This window comes from Natator depressus, chromosome 14 (assembly GCF_965152275.1).
Source record: "Natator depressus isolate rNatDep1 chromosome 14, rNatDep2.hap1, whole genome shotgun sequence".
In the NCBI taxonomy this organism is placed as follows: Eukaryota; Metazoa; Chordata; order Testudines; family Cheloniidae; genus Natator; species Natator depressus.
In genome coordinates, this window is record NC_134247.1 from 39,084,720 (window position 1) to 39,101,980 (window position 17,261).

The 17,261-nt window shown below is 53.9% G+C and overlaps 1 protein-coding gene across 1 annotated transcript; it reads left to right on the forward strand.

Annotated features, from left to right (window-relative positions):
- Positions 1 to 1,733: 1,733 nt before the first annotated feature.
- LOC141998452 (uncharacterized) lies at positions 1,734 to 15,368 on the forward strand. The gene is made up of 5 exons (XM_074971299.1): positions 1,734 to 1,918; positions 10,292 to 10,379; positions 10,959 to 11,085; positions 11,658 to 11,771; positions 12,090 to 15,368. Exons 2-5 carry the CDS (start codon positions 10,356 to 10,358, stop codon positions 13,364 to 13,366), a joined length of 1,542 nt encoding a protein of 513 aa, XP_074827400.1. The 5' UTR covers positions 1,734 to 1,918; positions 10,292 to 10,355; the 3' UTR covers positions 13,367 to 15,368.
- Positions 15,369 to 17,261: the final 1,893 nt, after the last annotated feature.

A 17,261-nucleotide genomic window follows, 5' to 3' on the forward strand; every position in this document is an offset into this window, starting at 1 on the left:
ACTACCCTGCCCCCAGGAGTCTCTCAAGGAGCTGCGGGCGCAGTCACTGGGCACCCACTCCTAACGATCTCGGGCAGTGGCATTGCAGAGGGAGCTGAGCAGACCGTCCCTTCTGTGACTTCCTGAATTGCTGCCAGGACGGATTCTCCTCTGCGCTAGGTAGAGTCCCCGAGGAAAAGCAGCTGTGGTGGGGGAGGGGGCAAGACAAGCACTCCCCCTGAGCCCTTGACTAGCAGGCAAGCAGGACTCTGGGAGCCAAGGGATCGGTGTGTCTTGCTGGGAGAGCAGAGCTGGAGAGCAGAAAAGGGCATTGGAGGAATTGTAGAAAAGTCAGTGTCATGGCTGGGTCATGGGCAACCAGACCTAGTGGTCAGAGGCAGAGTCCACACTCACAAGACAGGAGTCGAGAGTCAGCTGGGTCAGGACACTGGAAGAGCAGAAGCAAAAGACCAAATTGTGTTCAGCACCTCAAGTCAGATGAGACACCCTGAGTCTGGATGCCAGGAAATCGAGCCTGGGGAGTGGGAGCAGGAATAGCCAACACACGGTCCAGAGCCGGGGAGGAGCTCGGCTGTTCAGACAGCTGCTTTTTCCTGCTGCTGGTTTAAGGAGGTCCCGGGGGCCGATAAGCTGCTCTGGGACTCTGCCAATAGGAGCCTCAAACTGGGTCTGGACTTTGTCAGTCCTAGGTAAGCAGTTTTTCGTCGGCTTCCAGGTGGCGTGCTGGAGGGTGGCTGCTCCCAGGAACCCTGCAGACCTGGGTTAATGACCCATGGGTCATGACAGTGAGTGATCTCTCCCCACACAAACCTCCTGCACGAAACCGTCTCCAGGATCCCGGACGCATCCTCTGAGAAGAAAAAAACACTAGAGAGCTCACAGTGGTGCAGCTGCATCAGCAGCCATAACTTAAGAGTGCTGTCTAATCTCTTGATCTCTTTTTGGCCGAGCAAAATGAGGCCCTGCACTTAACTCGGTGGCACTGGTCTGTTTCGATGGCTGCATCGGATCAATTCCAACATTTCAGGGGACTTTCTAGGTGGCCATCAGGAGAAGGTGGATGATTTTGCTGACAATCGGAAAACGATGAGGGGGAAATAGGGGACACTCCTGAGCGGGCAGAGCACCAGTCCCTGACCCAGAGCAACAGGAGCTTCGCTGCCGATATCCAGGTGCCCAACAGGGAGCTGCAGTCAGTGCCCACAGGGGGGAGCCAGCCAGGAGATGGGCAGAGGGGATCCCTGAGAGGGGGCAGACACGAGGGGGGTTTAAACAGAGCCCAGGGATGGGTTCATCTGGACCTACAAGTAACCAGCAGAACCCAGGGGCAAATCTCTGACAGCTCTATGACCCGAGCGAGGGGAGCAGAGCTGGGAGCCCAGGGCTGGTCGCCAGTGAGCCTGGTGTGGAGAGAAGAGACCAGCTCTGACCACCTGCTCCCTGTGCCAGTCTGTTACCAGAGCGGATCACACACAGAGTGTCCCCGGCTCCCGTCACCCCTGGATCCTCTGGAACAACCTGGAGTCTCCCTAGAAACCCCCCTTCTCCCCCCGCCCCGGGATCTGCACGTCTCCTTTCTGTGCCCCCAGTGATCCTGTGGCTTCTAGGCAGGACAATGCCGTGGGTTTATCGCTAGGACCCAGGAGCAGCTGGGTGGGAACAATGATCGGGCTCCCTGCGTCCCGGCAGCAGGAAGTGACTCGCAGCCGCTGCGGGGACTCTGGCTCCCGGCGAGATCCCCGAGCCCCGGCGGCTGGTGCTGGGAGCCCGGAGCCCGGGCTGCAGCCGGGAGAGGGGAATCTCCAGCCGGGCCCTGCCCGCTGCTCCCTGGGAGCCTCTCCCAGGGCAGAGCCCCCAGCCTGGCCAGGGCCCCTTCCCGGCCCGGCCCCTGCCCCGGGGGGCCCCGCTCGGGGGGAAGGTAAGAGGGATCCGCCCCCCCCGTCACCCCCGGGCTGCAGGGGGCGGGTTTGGCCCCGGGCTGCTCCCCGCGGAGCTGGCTGCGATTCCCTGCCCCGGGCCCGGGAAAGCTGCCGCCAGCTCCGGGTGTGTGCGGGGCGGGAGGAGCCCGGCCGGGCGGGGCTGGGGCTGGGGCTGGGGCTGGGACAGACACACGGGGGGTGCCGCCGTCCGCTGCCCCCACCATCTGCTGCTTTGCAGCTGGTGTGGGTGCTCGTGTGAAGGGTGCCGCTCACTCACCTCTCCTGTATGGGAGCCCAAGGGGTCTCTGCTGGCCATAGGGGTAAGGAGGGCAAAGGAGTCAAATGTGGGGGACAGAATCCGTGCAGGGGCCAAACTGATGTGCAGGAGGGTCAAAGCGCTGGAGGTAGGGGAAGGAGATGGGGAAATCAGAGACCGGGGTAGGAACCAGAGTTAAGAAAAGGAGGACTTGTGGCACCTTAGAGACTAACCAATTTATTTGAGCATGAGCTTTCCTGAGCTACAGCTCACTTCATCGGATGCATACTGTGGAAAGTGTAGAAGATCTTTTTATACACACAAAGCATGAAAAAATGGGTGTTTACCACTACAAAAGGTTTTCTCTCCCCCCACCCCACTCTCCTGCTGGTAATAGCTTATCTAAGTGATCACTCTCCTTACAATGTGTATGATAATCAAGTTGGGCCATTTCCAGCACAAATCCAGGTTCCCCCCCACCCCCCCCACAAACTCACTCTCCTGCTGGTAATAGCTTATCTAAAGTGACCGCTCTCCTTACACTGTGTATGATAATCAAGGTGGTCATTTCCAGCACAAATCCAGGGTTTAACAAGAACGTCGGGGGGAGGGGGGTAGGAAAAAACAAGAGGAAATAGGTTACCTTGCATAATGACTTAGCCACTCCCAGTCTCTATTCAAGCCTAAGTTAATTGTATCCAACTTGCAAATGAATTCCAATTCTGCAGTCTCTCGCTGGAGTCTGGTTTTGAAGTTTTTCTGTTGTAATATCGCAACTTTCATGTCTGTAATCGCGTAACCAGAGAGATTGAAGTGTTTTCCGACTGGTTTATGAATGTTATAATTCTTTACTCTGAAACCTGTCATTATGCAAGGGTTAAGAATGTGGCTAAGGCCCAGCCAGACAGTATCAGTTGGGAAACCCCAGGTTGTAGAGGGGTTAAAAGCGACAGCCGTGGGGGTGAGCAATCTGCAGTGGTTGCAGAAAAGGATGTTGAGGTATAAAGGGGCTCCTTCCCCCCCGCCCCCTTGGGGGATGCTACACCTCAGCACCTGCTGCCAGGGCTGGGTTCTCACACAGTTGCATCCCAAGGCCCAGAGGCATGGAGCTGCTCAAGGAGACCTGATTCTGCACATTTCACATACCCCCTCCCCTCCCAAAGTTTTAGTGTTTAAAATAATCCCTGATCAGTCGCTAGCTCTGCATAATGCCTCATTGGTGCAGCAAGGTGCCTGGTCTGCCTAGGGATCCATGAATGGGAACCCTTCTGCTGGCGTCTAAGTGGGCTGGGATGTAGGAGACCCAGGTTCAATGCCCCCCTCAAGCAGAGGAGGAAAGCAGGTTTGAACAGGGGTCTCCCACTTCCCAGGTGAGTGCTGAAAGATAGAAGGTGGGACAGCAACACAGGGGGAGGTGGAAGGGGGCTAAAGAGGGGCAGGGAGTGTAAGTAAGGGGGGATTGACAGGGGAACAGAGATGTGTGAGGGTGGGGGCAGTAGGGGGATGCAGGGGGCAGGAGGGGATGGTGGCAGGGGGTAGTGGTTGCACTGAAGGGAGGATGGAGCGATGCAGGGGAATGGGGGAGATTATGGGGCTGAGGGGAACAAGGCTGGAATAGAGGGAAGATGTGAGGGGGGGTCACTGCGAGGGAAAGGGGGGATGTGGGGAGGGGAGGCTGTGAGGAGACTGGCTGGGGAAGGGAGAGCCAGGGGGCAGGGATAAGGCGGAAGGGTGGGGAGCGATACAAGGCAGCTTCCCCACCCGATGGGGTAAGGGAGGGTGAGGGGGCTGCCCTGCCCAGCGGCCAGTGGGGATTTGTGCCTCTACAAATTGTCAAACCAGCAGTGGGGGGTGGGCAGGATGACCATCCGTCCTGAATTGGGCAGGACAGTCTTGTAATCCAGAGTTCAAGTCCCGGTCCTGGGCTGAATGACTCCGGGACACCATTTGTCCTGGATTCCCTGCGGCATGGCTTGGTGCCTGCCCGAGGTTCAGGGGCAGCGCCAGCCTGTTCCCCATGGGTGGGGCTGAGGTGGGCCTTAGCCCCCCTTCATGATGAGGCCCCACCCCCTGCTTCTCCTCTTTTCCCCAAGGCCTGCCACCTGGCCAGGCCAGAAGCTAGATCCAGGCCATAATAAGAGCCGCCCAGGCTGCATTAGGGAGCCCCAGACCCACCACCTGCCCTGGGTGGCGCACCCTGAGGGGGTGGGCACACAAGCCATGGCTGCTCTTGAATACCCCTGCCCAGGGAAGGTGGAGGGTCCGGGGCTCCCATCACAACGTAGCTTCTGGCCTGGCCAGGGGGCAGGTCCTCAGGAGAAGGAGCAGCAGGTGAGGCCTCAAGGGATAGGAGGGGCGGGGCCATGGAGGGGGCAGGGCTCCTGCATGTGTCCCACTTTTGCCCTTTGAAAGGTGGTCAGCCTAGGGGTACGGGCAGGGGGCAGGCAGGAGACTTCCCCGGAAGGGCTGAGAATTTACCAGGCAAATGTCCACTCAGAACTCCTCCCTTGCCCCGCACACAGCCTGCTCCCCATTTCATATTTGTGTTTAAAGAAGGTCTCCTTATTGGGGGGGTCTGACTCCTGGGTTGACAGCACTGAAGAGGGGCTGGTCTGATTTCTGCGCAGGATTCGGTGTCCAACCAGAGTCACTGCAAGCTGCAAGCAGTGGAATTGGGGTTTGGTTTGGGTTCAGTGGCAGTCGGTGTGTTCGGTTCTAGTTCAAAACACCCCAAAATGGTTCCGTTACCAGTGAGTGCCCTAGAAGGGGGAAAGGGGGTTGGGAGTGATCTCTGTGGCTTGCTTCAGTGGGGAACTGAATTTGGGGCCTGCCTCAGGTGGGGCAATTGGAGGGAGGAGCTGCCCTAAGGGGTGGGGATGGGTGAGAGGAGGCCTGTCCAAGGGGAAGAAGAATTGAGCAGCCTTTTCCCTTGGGCTTGAAGAGTTAATGTTAACTCCTGGGACAGGGAGCCCCCACTTCTCTTCCCCCTCCCTCCCTGCTCTCCTCCTTCTCTTTTTCTGCTGGGACAGGCCGTTCTGGTAGCAATCACATGCCTGGGTTGTCTTGTTTTACGATGAGTGAGATCAGAGTAGGTTTTATTTTATTTTGTCAAATATCGAGCTGAAAAATTGCTGAAACTTTATTTTAACTGGAAGCCATTTTTCCCTGAGTTCGATTCAGGTTCACTGAGGAAGAGGGAGAATGATGGTTTGAGTCGGGTTCCAGGTCAGTTAAGCATATCGGTTCAAGCTGGTTCTCTGGTTCTGTTCTGGTGTGAGTCCAGGTGGGCAAATGAAATCCCCAGCTGCTGAACGCTCCTCATAAGGGGGGCTGGGGGGCTGGCTATTGCTATGGAAGAGGAGGTTGGTGTCTGTCTCTGTCTGCTCATGATTAAGGCTGCGAGTTTGTCACGGACCTCACGGATTCCGTGACTTTCCATGACTTCTGCAGTGGCCGGTGCAGCTGGCTCTGGGGATGCCCAGCAGCTCAGGTCCCTGGGCCAGTCTCACCAGCCTCTGCTGGGGCAGCCGTCCCGGGCCAGCTCCCCTGCCCCCCAACAACAGCAGGAGGAGTTTATGTGTGGGAGGGGGCTCAAGGCTAGGGTTGGGGCATGGGAGAGGGCTTTGGGTGACGCTTACCTACCGGGGGCTCCCCGGAAGTGGCAACAGGTCCCTCCCAGGATATCAGCTGTGAGACCCTGTTGGGGAGTGACTGTGTCTTTTTGGGACAGGATCCAGGCCCTGCTCCTTTAATGGCCAAGGGTTTGAATTTGAATCCAGGGAGCCAATTGGCGGAGAGGGAAATAGTCAGTGAAAATGCAGATGACCTGGCTGGCAGCGGGGAGGAGCTGCTAGGCTCAGGCTACCTGCCTGTAACCAGACCCCTGGTACTTCCTGGATCCCAATAGGACCAGACCCCTGGGGCTGGGTGGGACAGAGAGATGCTTCCTGCCCCTTGCACACCAGAGAGGGGGCTCACACTGGCTCTGATGCAGTGAGGAAAGCAGCGAGCTCGCTGCCTACCTGCACTGGGACAGCAAGGGCAGCGTTGAGCACAGTGGGAGCTGAGACCCCAGCTGAGTGGGGGGACACACAGGCAGGGCAGGTTATCTGTTGGGAGTGGCAAGGTGCTTGGTAAGGAAAGTCTGGATGAGCCTAGGCAGCCTTGTGAGCTGATGGCTTTGTCTAGTCAGCAGTGTGGGAAGGCGAGGAGAGTGGAAGATGAGTGTCCCTGTACCTTACCTGTTACCTGGGTGGAGAATTGTGACAGTGAAGGAAACGTGCCTGTGTCTGTCAGGGGTATTGACTTGCCTATGGAGGGAGTTACCCTGCTCTCCAAGCAGTTGTGTGTGAACAGCCCTGTGTGCTGGGACAAGGGGAATGAGATCCCAAGCTGTGTGTCTGGTAAAGGAGAAAGTGTGTCCGGCTCTTCTTTGTCTGTGGACCAGACAGAAGGGGCCTTTCAGCCTGTGATGGTTGAGAATAGTGCAGTTGTCTCAGAGTTGGTTCTGGATTCAACTAAAGCCCAGGAAGGGAATGCTCCTAAGTTTATGTCTGCTAGGGAGAATGGCCCTGTAACTAGGTCACATCCAGTTAGTGTCTATGCAAAATCCCAGAGCCCAGACTATTCTGGTGCTTGTATTTTGCCTGTTGCTAGTGTGTTGTTGGGAAAGGGTGCAGCAACTCTGTCTAATCAGAGTGAGATCCTAACCAGGGCACAAGGAGAGCAGAAAGGTGATTTGATCGAGTTACCTACTGAGGGTGTGGAAACCTGTAGCAAGAAGGAAAAGATTCCTGAACTTGTGTGTGGCAAAGGGAAGGAGAATGCTTCCAACCTTTTATCTAGGAAATCTGTAAGTTTGCCTGAAAGGGGATTGTGTAGGAATCCGCCTGATGGGCCAGAGGTAATTCTGGATGTAAGTGAGACCCAGAAAGAGTCTGTTTTTGCTTAGGAAAGAGTTCCTCGAGAGCAAGCCCTAGGTGAAGAGGGTAAGAGCAGAATTTCTGTGAGAGGTGAATTGTTGCATAGAAAAGCCCTAGGGAAAGGAATCCTTATGGTAGTCTTTGCAAGCAGTTTACTGCAGCTGAAGGGTGTGAAAGTGATTTAATCAAGAAAGTTTCAGTTCCTAACAGCCAGAAATTTTCTGTTGTGAATGGATCCACTGACTGTCCTGTTGAAAGATCCAGTGTGGATAGCTTTGAGAAGGTCTCAGATGAAGTGAAAGCTGTTAAGAAAGTTAAACAGTCCTATAACCCAGTGGCTGTGTTTGGCCAGCTTGTTGGGGAGACAAGGCTGTTGAGAAAGGAATGTCTCCATGCTAGTTCTGTAGGTGAACAGTATGTGGCCCAGGTCAAGATGGGGGCTCTTAACCAAGAGAGCCCGAATGGCAGTCCTCCAGACTGGGGCGCTGGGAGAAGACCCGATCCCAGTTTGACCCCCGGGGGTTTTGGGGTGGCAAAAGGGCACGGGCCGCATAAACCTTCCCACATGCGGCATGCGAGTGCTATCGACCACCCCTGACCTAAGGGAGGGCATGAAACTGGAAGGGTGTAAAACTGGAAGGGCCTGGTGTAACTCCCACCGAGGAATGGGAGAGATGCTGGGGCATCTATGGGAACGTTGATGGCTTCGAACTTCCCCAGGTCACCGGCTAAAGTGACCCCGCTCAGTTCGGTCTCGAAGGGGGGAGAGATGTGATGAAGCAGGACTGTTCTTAATGTTTCCTCTGAATAGTGTGGGGGTGCCTCAGTTTCCCCTATGCAGTTCTTAAGTATCTAGGTGGTGGGATAAGGGTGTATGATCAGTGCAGAGCCTAGAGGGCAGGTGTGTGCAGGGGTCTGGACACAGAGAATGGCCAACACCCTGTTTCCTGGCAACTGATGGCCTGGGCCCTTCCCCCCTGCCAGGTGAGAGCTAAAGGGTGGGAGAACAAAGGAATCCGGTGACTTCCTGGCTCGGGAAAGGGACAAAGCCCAGAGGAGGAGGGCTGGAGAGAGTTTCAGTTTGGGGCTGGCTGGAGACATGGAGTGAAGGGCAGACGTGGTTGTCTGGCTCACTGCCCCCCAAAATGGACCTGGCTGAGGGGTCCTGTTCTCTGCACCTACAAGCTCTGTGTTAGACCATGTTCCTGTCGTCTAATAAACCTTCTGTTTTACTGGCTGGCTGAGAGTCGCGTCTGACTGCGGAGTTGGGGTGCAGGACCCTCTGTCTTCCCCAGGAGCCCGCCTGGGCAGACTCGCTGTGGGAAGCACAGGGAGGGGCAGAGGATGCTGAATGCTCCGAGGTCAGACCCAGGAAGGTGGAAGCTGTGTGAGCTGTGTGTCCTGCAGACAGTCTGCTCCCAGAGAGGAGACTTCCCCAGAGTCCTGAGTGGCTTCGTAGGGAGCAGTTCCAGAGCATCGCCCGGGGACTCCGTGACGGAGGGGGCTCAAGGCTAGGGGTTGGGGCATGGGAGAGGGCTTTGGGTGATGCTTACCTACTGGGGGCTCCTCGGAAGTGGCAACAGGTCCCTTCCTTGGCTTCTAGCTCCACATGCTGCCTCCACCCACAGGCACCGCCTCCGCATATCCCATAGGCTGCAGTTCACAGCCAGTGGGACCTACGGGGCTGGCAGTTCATGGAGCTAGGAGCTTAGGGAGGGACATGTCCTGGGGCACGGGAACACTTTGAATAGTGGGGGTAGTGAAAGCCAGTCCCCTTACCCGTGCCTGTCCCCCCCCCAGCTGGCAGCCAGGGCACAGGGGGGCCGGGGTGAAGGGCTGGGACCCAGGACTGGGATCTGGAGAGCACAATGGGCTGGGACCCGGCATGTGAAGTGGGCCAGCTCCCAGGCGCGGGAGGCTGGCAGCGGAGTCCCAGTTAAAACCTGCATCACCTGCACCCCTAATTTCTGCGCTTATGGACATGTTGTGAGAAGCCAGGTAGGGAGCCTGCCAGCCCCTGCCCTCCCCCGTACCAGCGGGGGTCAGAGGCTGCTCCCATCAGAGCACCCACCCCAGAACACTGTCCCCCCAGCACCCGCGGTGCCCTCTGGGCCACCCCCCCCAGCACGTGCAGCTCCCCCAGAAGCACCTGTGGCACTCCCAAGAGTTAGGGGTACAGTACAAGTCATGGACAGGTCACAGGCCGTGAAGTTTACAGCCTGTGACCTGTCCCTGAGTTTTACTAAAAATACCCATGACTCTAAGGGAGCCTTACCCATTATATTAGCGCCCGGGAGTTAATTGAGCTTCCTGGGTCAGCTGATGCTGCCTCCTGCATTGTGATCTGGAGCTCAGACTGAGCAGCTGCTGCTCCCACAGTGGGGTCTGTGCCACGGAGAGACCTTCATTAATCCCCCTCTGTGTCCAGCCCCGGGGGGACTTTCCCTGTGCCTGGAACGAGCCCCTGAGCTGGAGCCTGCAGGGGATGGGGAGAGACCCAGGGGACAGGGCTGGGGCCAGGCAGGAAAGTGACTCTGCACAAAGGGCCCCTTTCAGTGAGTTTGCTGGTGAGTTTGTACCGAATGGGGAGGGGGCTCCCTGTGTGTCTGCGGGTCCCAGAGCTGCTGCCCTCAGTGACACAGCCAGGCTCACACTGGAGAGCGAGCGCCCCTGGGAATGGGACAGTCCCCAGTTCTCCCAGGCAGAGGCGGGAGGGATGGAGACCGGAAGGAGAATGGTGAGACCGAAAGCGGCAGCAGGAGCCAGAAGTGGGGAGGGAGGATCCCAACTCCCAGGCCTGCCTGGATCCATTCCCTGCATCACCCCTGGGCAGCCTGACTCTCCTGGGAACAAGGGGAGGAGCTGTCAGAGGAAAAGCCAGGTTCTGCCACCAGTCAAGTCACTGTGCTGGGGGCCAATGTCAGGGGGGATCGCCCAAAGTGGCTCCTTTGATTCTGCTCTTTTCTAGCATTTGTCTCAGAGACTCTGCCCTGGGAGGGTTTAAAAGTGTCCCGGTGGGTTCAGTGCTGGTGGGAGGGGCCGGATCTGTGTTGTAATAAAGTGACTGAGGGTTTTCCCAGCGTGGCAGAGCCCAGAGCGTCTGTCTGCGGGGAGGGAGCCTGGGGGGAATCGGGATGTGACATGGACTCAAGCCCCTTCTGAAACCTCCCCTGTCGCCCCTCTCGCCCTGACAGGCTGAGGAATCACATCCACGTTTCACTCCAGATCATCCCGTCTTCCAGGGGACAGGGACGGGAAATGGCTGTGATGGAGCCAGCTCAGGTAGGGGATTTTCAGGGAGCTGCAGGGTGGGGGTTGCTGTGGAGGGGAAGGGGCAGGAAACTCACAGGGGGAGGCAGGGAGAGGCCAGGGTGTGATAAATCTGCTGGGACACATTTATTTAGAGCCTGATTTTCTGAACAGGCCCATTGGCGGGTGGGGGGAGAGGGGAACATCCCCCATTTCTGAACCAGGAAACACCCCCCTGGGCAGGGCTGGGAAAACTGGCCAGACTCCCAGTGCTGGAGCCTGACCCCACTGGCCAGAGGCTGCTGTGAAATACGAAGGGAAGCTGTCGGGATTCCTGTCCCTGTCCCCGGTTCAGAGCTCTGCTTCCCGTATCTGCCTGTGGCTGGCAGGCGAATGGGAAATGAGAAGACCCTGCTTCGTGTGCTGGGGGGGACAAGGAGCTCTCACCTTCTCCCCACCCCCTAAAGCCTCCTGGCTGCTCGGGGGCGGGGGGGGGGAAGATTCTGCTCCTCCGGCCCTCCCAGAGCTTCCATTTTATTGACCTTTCTCCCATGAACAGTGAGATTGTGGCTGGGGCAGCAGGTGCTGAGTGGGGGACTCTTGTTGTTCCAGATGCCGGTGACCTTCGAGGAGGTGGCTGTGTATTTCACCGAGGGGCAGGGGGCTCTGCTGGACCCCGCTCAGAGAGCCCTCTACTGGGACGTCATGCAGGAGAACTACGAGATGGTGACCTCACTGGGTAAGCGATACACGTCCCCTTGGTTATTGGAAGCCATGGGGTCTGCTTTTCTGAATCTGTTTTTTCCATGGTCACATAGTCCCCAGCTCCAGTGTGGGAGAGAGACTTTCATCTCCATACCCCCTCCTATGGGATCGGGGAGTCATAAACCCAGTGCACATTCCTATTCATCCCCATCCCTCCAACTTTCAAGGAGGCAGAAGCATTGTATTGTCCTGTCTAGTTTAATTCTCACTCTCACACAGAATCCCAGTTCCCGCCCCTGCCTGGGACTAGTTCCAGCCATGGGGAGGGCTCTGGAGATTTCACCATATGAAGGGTTTAACTCCTGAGCTGAGTCTGCCTCAGCAAGTCCCCCCAAGTGCACAGATCCTGGAAAGCCCTCGGGATTGCTTGACAACTATCACCTCCAAACTGCTCCCCCTGGATATTTGCCTCTCCCAAGGGGGCTCAGGGACCACGTGCCCCCAGCACGGCATGGGGTCTGGTTAAACTCAGGAATGTTCTTTGTGACAAATATTCCTCCAATATCTGATGCGCCCTGACCTTGCCTGATTTCACCCCCTGTGCAGGATTCCCCATTCCCAAACCTGAGCTGATCGCCCGGCTGGAACGAGGGGAAGAGCTGTGGGTCCCGGATCTCCAGGTCGCCAAGGAAAGGGAGAGCCCGAGAGGCACCCGCACAGGTGAGGAGTTGGTGAGACTGACACGAAAACCATCTGAAGGAAAAAGCTGAGACTCCCAAAAATGTACTGTGAGGTCTTCCTCATCTCCCACAGGTCAGGCTGTAGTCAGATTTCACTCACCGTCTCCCACCCACCCTATTAGCTGTCAGGAGTTTCCTTCCTGATTTTACTTCCCAGTGAGTGTTTGGATGGCGATGTGGAGAGAGAATCCAATTTCTCAGTCTCCCCACCTTTAGTCTGTTGAGTTTTCCCTTTTTGCTATTCCCCTTTCTCCCCTGCACAGGCATTGACTCCTGTCTGGATTCTTTCTCCCAGCAGGTGGTGAGAGAGTGAGTGTGAATGAGGAGGACAATCAACAGCAGGAAGTTCCTGGGGAAGTGGAACCATGGGGGACCTTTCTGAGAAGAGCTGAAGGGAATTTTTCCCAGTGCTTGGAACAGGGAGAAGCCTGGGGAAGTCGGGGCACGTCAGAAAAACAGCTGGGAAAAGTGACAAAAGTGGATGAATCCATTCATTGTGGGGCAGGATGCAAGGACCCTGAGGAAACCACAGTCCAGCAGACAAGTCACAAGGAAGAGAAACCCTATAAATGCCCCAGTATTGAGAATAGATCTCATATGAGTACAAACCTTATTTCTCACTGGAGAAACCATGCCGGAGAGAGACCCTATAAATGTCTTGATTGTGGGAAATGTTTCAATCAGAAGTCAACGCTTGTTAGGCATCAGACAGTCCACACAGGAGAAAAACTCCATAAATGCTCGGACTGTGGGAAAAGCTTCAATAGATGCTCATACCTCGCAATACATCAGAGAATCCACACAGGATTCAGACCCTATAAATGCCTTGAATGTGGGAAGTGTTTCAGTTGGAAGTCAAGCCTTATTACACATCAGAGAACCCATACAGGAGAGAAGCCCCATAAATGCTTGGACTGTGGGAAAAGTTTCATGCACAGATCTGACCTTATTAGACATCAGAAAACCCACACAAGAGAGAAACCCCATAAGTGCTTGGACTGTGGGAAAACGTTCACACAGAGATCAACCCTTGTTGCACATCAGAGAATCCACACAGGAGAGAAACCCTTTAAATGTTTGGACTGTGGGAAATGCTTCAGCCAGAGTTCATATCTTACTTCACATCAGCAAATCCACACAGGAGAGAGAACCTATAAATGCCTCGACTGTGGGAAATGTTTCAATTGGCAGTCATCATTTATTACACATCAGAAGATCCATAGAGGAGAGAAACCCCATAAATGTTTGGACTGTGGGAAAAGCTTCAGTAGCAGCTCAGACCTCGCTAAGCATCACAGAACCCACACGGGAGAGAAACCCTACAAATGCTTGAACTGTGGGAAAAGTTTCAATAACAACTCAAACCTTCGTAAACATGGGAAAATCCACACTGGTGAGAGACCTTATAAATGCTTCGATTGTGGGAAATGTTTCATTTGGAAGTCAAACCTTACCAGACATCAGGGAGCTCACACAAGAGACAGATCCCATACCTGCTTGGAATGTGGGGAAAGTTTCATCCAGAGATTGGACCTTACGCAACATCAGACAATGCACAAGAGACAGGAAACATAAATGCTTGGATTGCGGAAAAAGTTACATTAAGAGAGCAGACCATATTACACATCAGAGAACCCACACAGGAGAAAATCCCCATACATGCTTGGACTACCTAGGGCCACTCACCCGTGTGGCTTCTCCAATGTTCAGTAAGGTTTGAGCTCTACCTGAAGCTTTTTCAGTAAGAGCTCAAACCTTACTGAGCATCGGAGAAGCCACATGGGTGAGCGGCCCTAAAAATAGCTTGACTGCAGGAAAAGATTCAAATTGACTTCACGCTTTAGTGACCCACACAACAGAGAGACCTGGAATGTGGGGGAAGGTTCATTTGGTGCTCCCGGAGTATCAGGCATCTGCAAATCCGCACAGGGAAGAAACCTCTGAGATGTTCTCAGTGTGGAAAATGCTCCAAGTGGAGCTAACACCATTTAGGACATCAGAGACTCCTCCACACAGCAGGGAAATTCTCTGAATGCCCTGACTGGGGCCATCCATGGTCACAAACCCATTTCCTCATTTTCCGTACACATCAGGGGAATTCGGCTCCCAAGGATGCATCTGCCCACTGCTGGGGTGAGGATCCAGCAGCAGCCAAGCTTCAGCTGCTCAGTGACCCTCTGGCTCTGCCTGGTCCAAGCAGACCCCAGGAGAGGAAGAGAAGCCCTCATCAGCCCCTTCTCCCTGCTGCAGGCCTGGCTGCTGAGCTGAAGGGCTACAGGTTGGGGAAGGGAGAGAGAAAAACTCCTCCAGCTGCTCCCTCTGCCTGGCAGAAGTTCCCCCCCATCTCTCTTCCCCTCCCAGTCAGGATCCCCCTGCCATGGAGATGAGAAGAAGGACACTTGGGCCAGGCCCCACCTTCGCTCTAGAACCCTGTCCCCACCCCCCATTTTCCACCAGCCCCTGGGCTGGGCTCCCCCACTGACCTGGAGCTGTTCTCTGCAGGGGAAGTGTCCCTGGGGGCTGGTAACTCCTCCCCTCCCCAAATGCCCCAGGACACTGGGCTCTGGGGGATCAAATATTTAGGGACTAGGCAATGGGTTATGGGGAGGACACTGGGGATGGAATGGTTGGGGCTGGTGGAGCTGGGAAGCAGGAGGAGCTGGGTGCTGGGGCTATTGAGTGTTTGGGGATGATGGGATAAGAGGCGAGGGAGAGCACAGGGGTAGAGAGGTGCTGCCTCTCCTCACTCACCCCTTCTGCCCCTACTCCCTGCCCCCGCTGCATTCAGACAGCACCACTGAGAGGGGCTGATTCCCACAGGGCCTTTTGTTGGAAGCTTGGATTTCCCACCTCTGCCTCGCAGCGTCAGCGTCCAAGGGTCTGTCTATGTTTGGGATTAGCTAGCACATCTCTGAAACTTGACCAGATTGCCAAGTCCAGACTGACCCTGACCATTGAATTTATTCTGATCTGGTGACAGTCTGTACCCCTATGTTCACCCCTTTTACAAGATGTATGATAAATTGTATACAAAGCCTGCCACGTGAGGTATCATTTGAAAACCGATAATATGCTGATCATTATTGTCCAGTTAGAATATATGTGGCAGTATGGTATGTAAAGTTTTAAGATTCTACTAAGGGCAGCCGCAAACCAGTTCCTCAGAGATAAAAGTTGGTGGCCATTGTTTGGCAGGAACCAGGGTGTGATCGAGAAATCTACATTTTCACAAAGAAACAACTTGACATTCCCATCCACACAGACTTTGTCTCCCGAACCTCAGCCAGATCAAAGGAGAAAGAGAACTATAAGAAAGAGGACCCGATGTCCCCAGATATTCCTCCCTTTCTCTCTACCTACGGCAGCCACAACACCTGAAGAACAAAGAAATCACTTTGAACCCGAGGGAGGGATCCTGTCTGAAAGAGATCCAGCCAGTGAAACTGCTGAAGAATGTGGTGAGAGAGACTTTTGTTTTGAATTCACTTAGCTCATTAAGTTAGGTATGAGTTGTGTTTTACTTTTATTTTCTTGTAACCAATTCTGACTGTTATGCCTCATTACTTAAACAAATTACTTACTTAGATTATTTAAAATCTTTCTGTAGTTAATAAACTTGTTTTATTGTTTAAACCAGTGCGTTTGGATTGAAGTGTTTGGGGAAACGCCATTTGAGATAAAAGGATTTGTACATATCATTTTCTATTAATAAAATGACGGACTTTCTATCAGCTTGTTTTGTCCAGGAGAAAGTCTGGGCAGTACAAGAGGTGCATTCCTGGGGAAAGTCTGGGACAGGGAATTTGCTGGTGTCACTCTGCAGTGTAATTTTAGATGGATCACTTGATGATCACCTGTTCTGTTCGTTCTCTCTGGGGCACCTGGCACTGGCCACTGTCTGAAGACAGGATACTGGGCTAGATGGACCTTTGGTCTGACCCCGTATGGCCGTTCTTGATTCAGGAGTGGCTGGCTATAGCGCTCATGCGGTATAACTGGGAGTGATTTATATGCTGGACAGACCAGGAGTGGCTGCTCTCACTGTGAAGCAGTGTAAAAAGCACCCCAGGTTGGAGAATTGAGGGGACACAGCTGTTCAGCAGTCCAGATTGTACCCTTGGTAATGTCACAGATTCTCCACCCCCCTCCCCACCATTATGAGAATTATTGTTAGAGTCACTGAGTTCCCCCTGTGGGGGTACATTTTTTCATTCCCAAATAGTATCATATTGCTCCAGGTTATGTTGAAAAGCATTTATTGTTTGTACATTTTATCCCATATTTGCCAGAATGTTATACACGGACAGTAAAAGGTGGCGTTTTAGCTTCTATGTTATTTGAGAGCAGTGGGGTGAGTCAGAGGGATTCCCTCCTTCCTCCGCCGCTGTCACGCTCCACCGGATTCAGCAGCCTCTGTCTAAGCCTCTCCCTATTCTACCCCTCCACCTCCCGAAGTGTTACTTGCCACAGTGTCCTTGGCTCTCCATGCTTAGGAATCACACTTTGATTTCCCTGATCCTAAATCAGACTCCTGAGGGCTGAGAAGAAAGTGTCACAGATCTGCAAGGGAAATTCAAATGAACCTCAAAGCACAGTTTGAGCTTTCTGAACTTACAGCCCTGTTTCCATCGATTAGTAAAATTCCTTCCGTGCTTTTTCTAGACTAGTCTAGATCATTTGTGGGTAGAAAGTTGTTTTTTTTTTTTCTCTTTTATTATGATGATGCTAAAACTTTTGTAACGAATAGAACCAAATCAGGAGGCGAGAAGGGAAGCCGGTTTAGCCAGTTCAGAAGAAAATAGGCAAATTTACTTTCCTGATTTTCAGTCTTAAAAGATTCTCTGAGATTTCACATTTACAAATGTGAAAGTGTTTTATAGCCCACCCTGGATTGTGGGTTTCTCACTCTTCCTGAAGGCCGTTTGGTCACATACTTTGATATTAGTTTAGTTTGACAGGACGTAGCTCAGATTTATTGAGGAAATCACGAGACAAATGTTCATGTGCCAGAAAAGTCCTTTATTTTATCTTAACCTTGTTCTACCCTTTGTCCTGGGATTTTTGTGTGATTTGAACAATGACAATGATCAGTATCAGCACAGACACTGAGGGTGCGAGCTAAAGTTACATCCCATCCCGACAGGCGGAGACTGAAACGTTGAATGAAGTTCCTTCCAAATCCTTGCAGTGATCTGAGATACAGTCAGAAGGGGGAGAGGGTGGGATGGGAGAGGAAACAGAGCTAGGAAAATGCAAGATTTGCTTCTGAGAGCGAGCCAGCTGAGGTTGAGAACCATGAATTCACTGCTCCAATGCCAGAGAGGAAATGATGGGTGAAGCCATTCCTGAAATCTAAAGGGCTGCTGAGAGGATGAGGTGGTGTAGAAGCAAGAAGGGAGCCGGGGATGTCAACGGACCTGGCCAGCCTTAAAAGCCAGGCCGACCCCCCTTTATTGAGGCCAGATGGAGA

Coding starts and splice junctions, on each gene's coding strand:
- LOC141998452 (XM_074971299.1), top strand. CDS start 10,356: ATGGCTGTGATGGAGCCAGCTCAG. Junction 10,380..10,958: donor CTGTGATGGAGCCAGCTCAG/GTAGGGGATTTT, acceptor TTGTTGTTCCAG/ATGCCGGTGACCTTCGAGGA. Junction 11,772..12,089: donor CCCGAGAGGCACCCGCACAG/GTGAGGAGTTGG, acceptor TTCTCCCAGCAG/GTGGTGAGAGAGTGAGTGTG.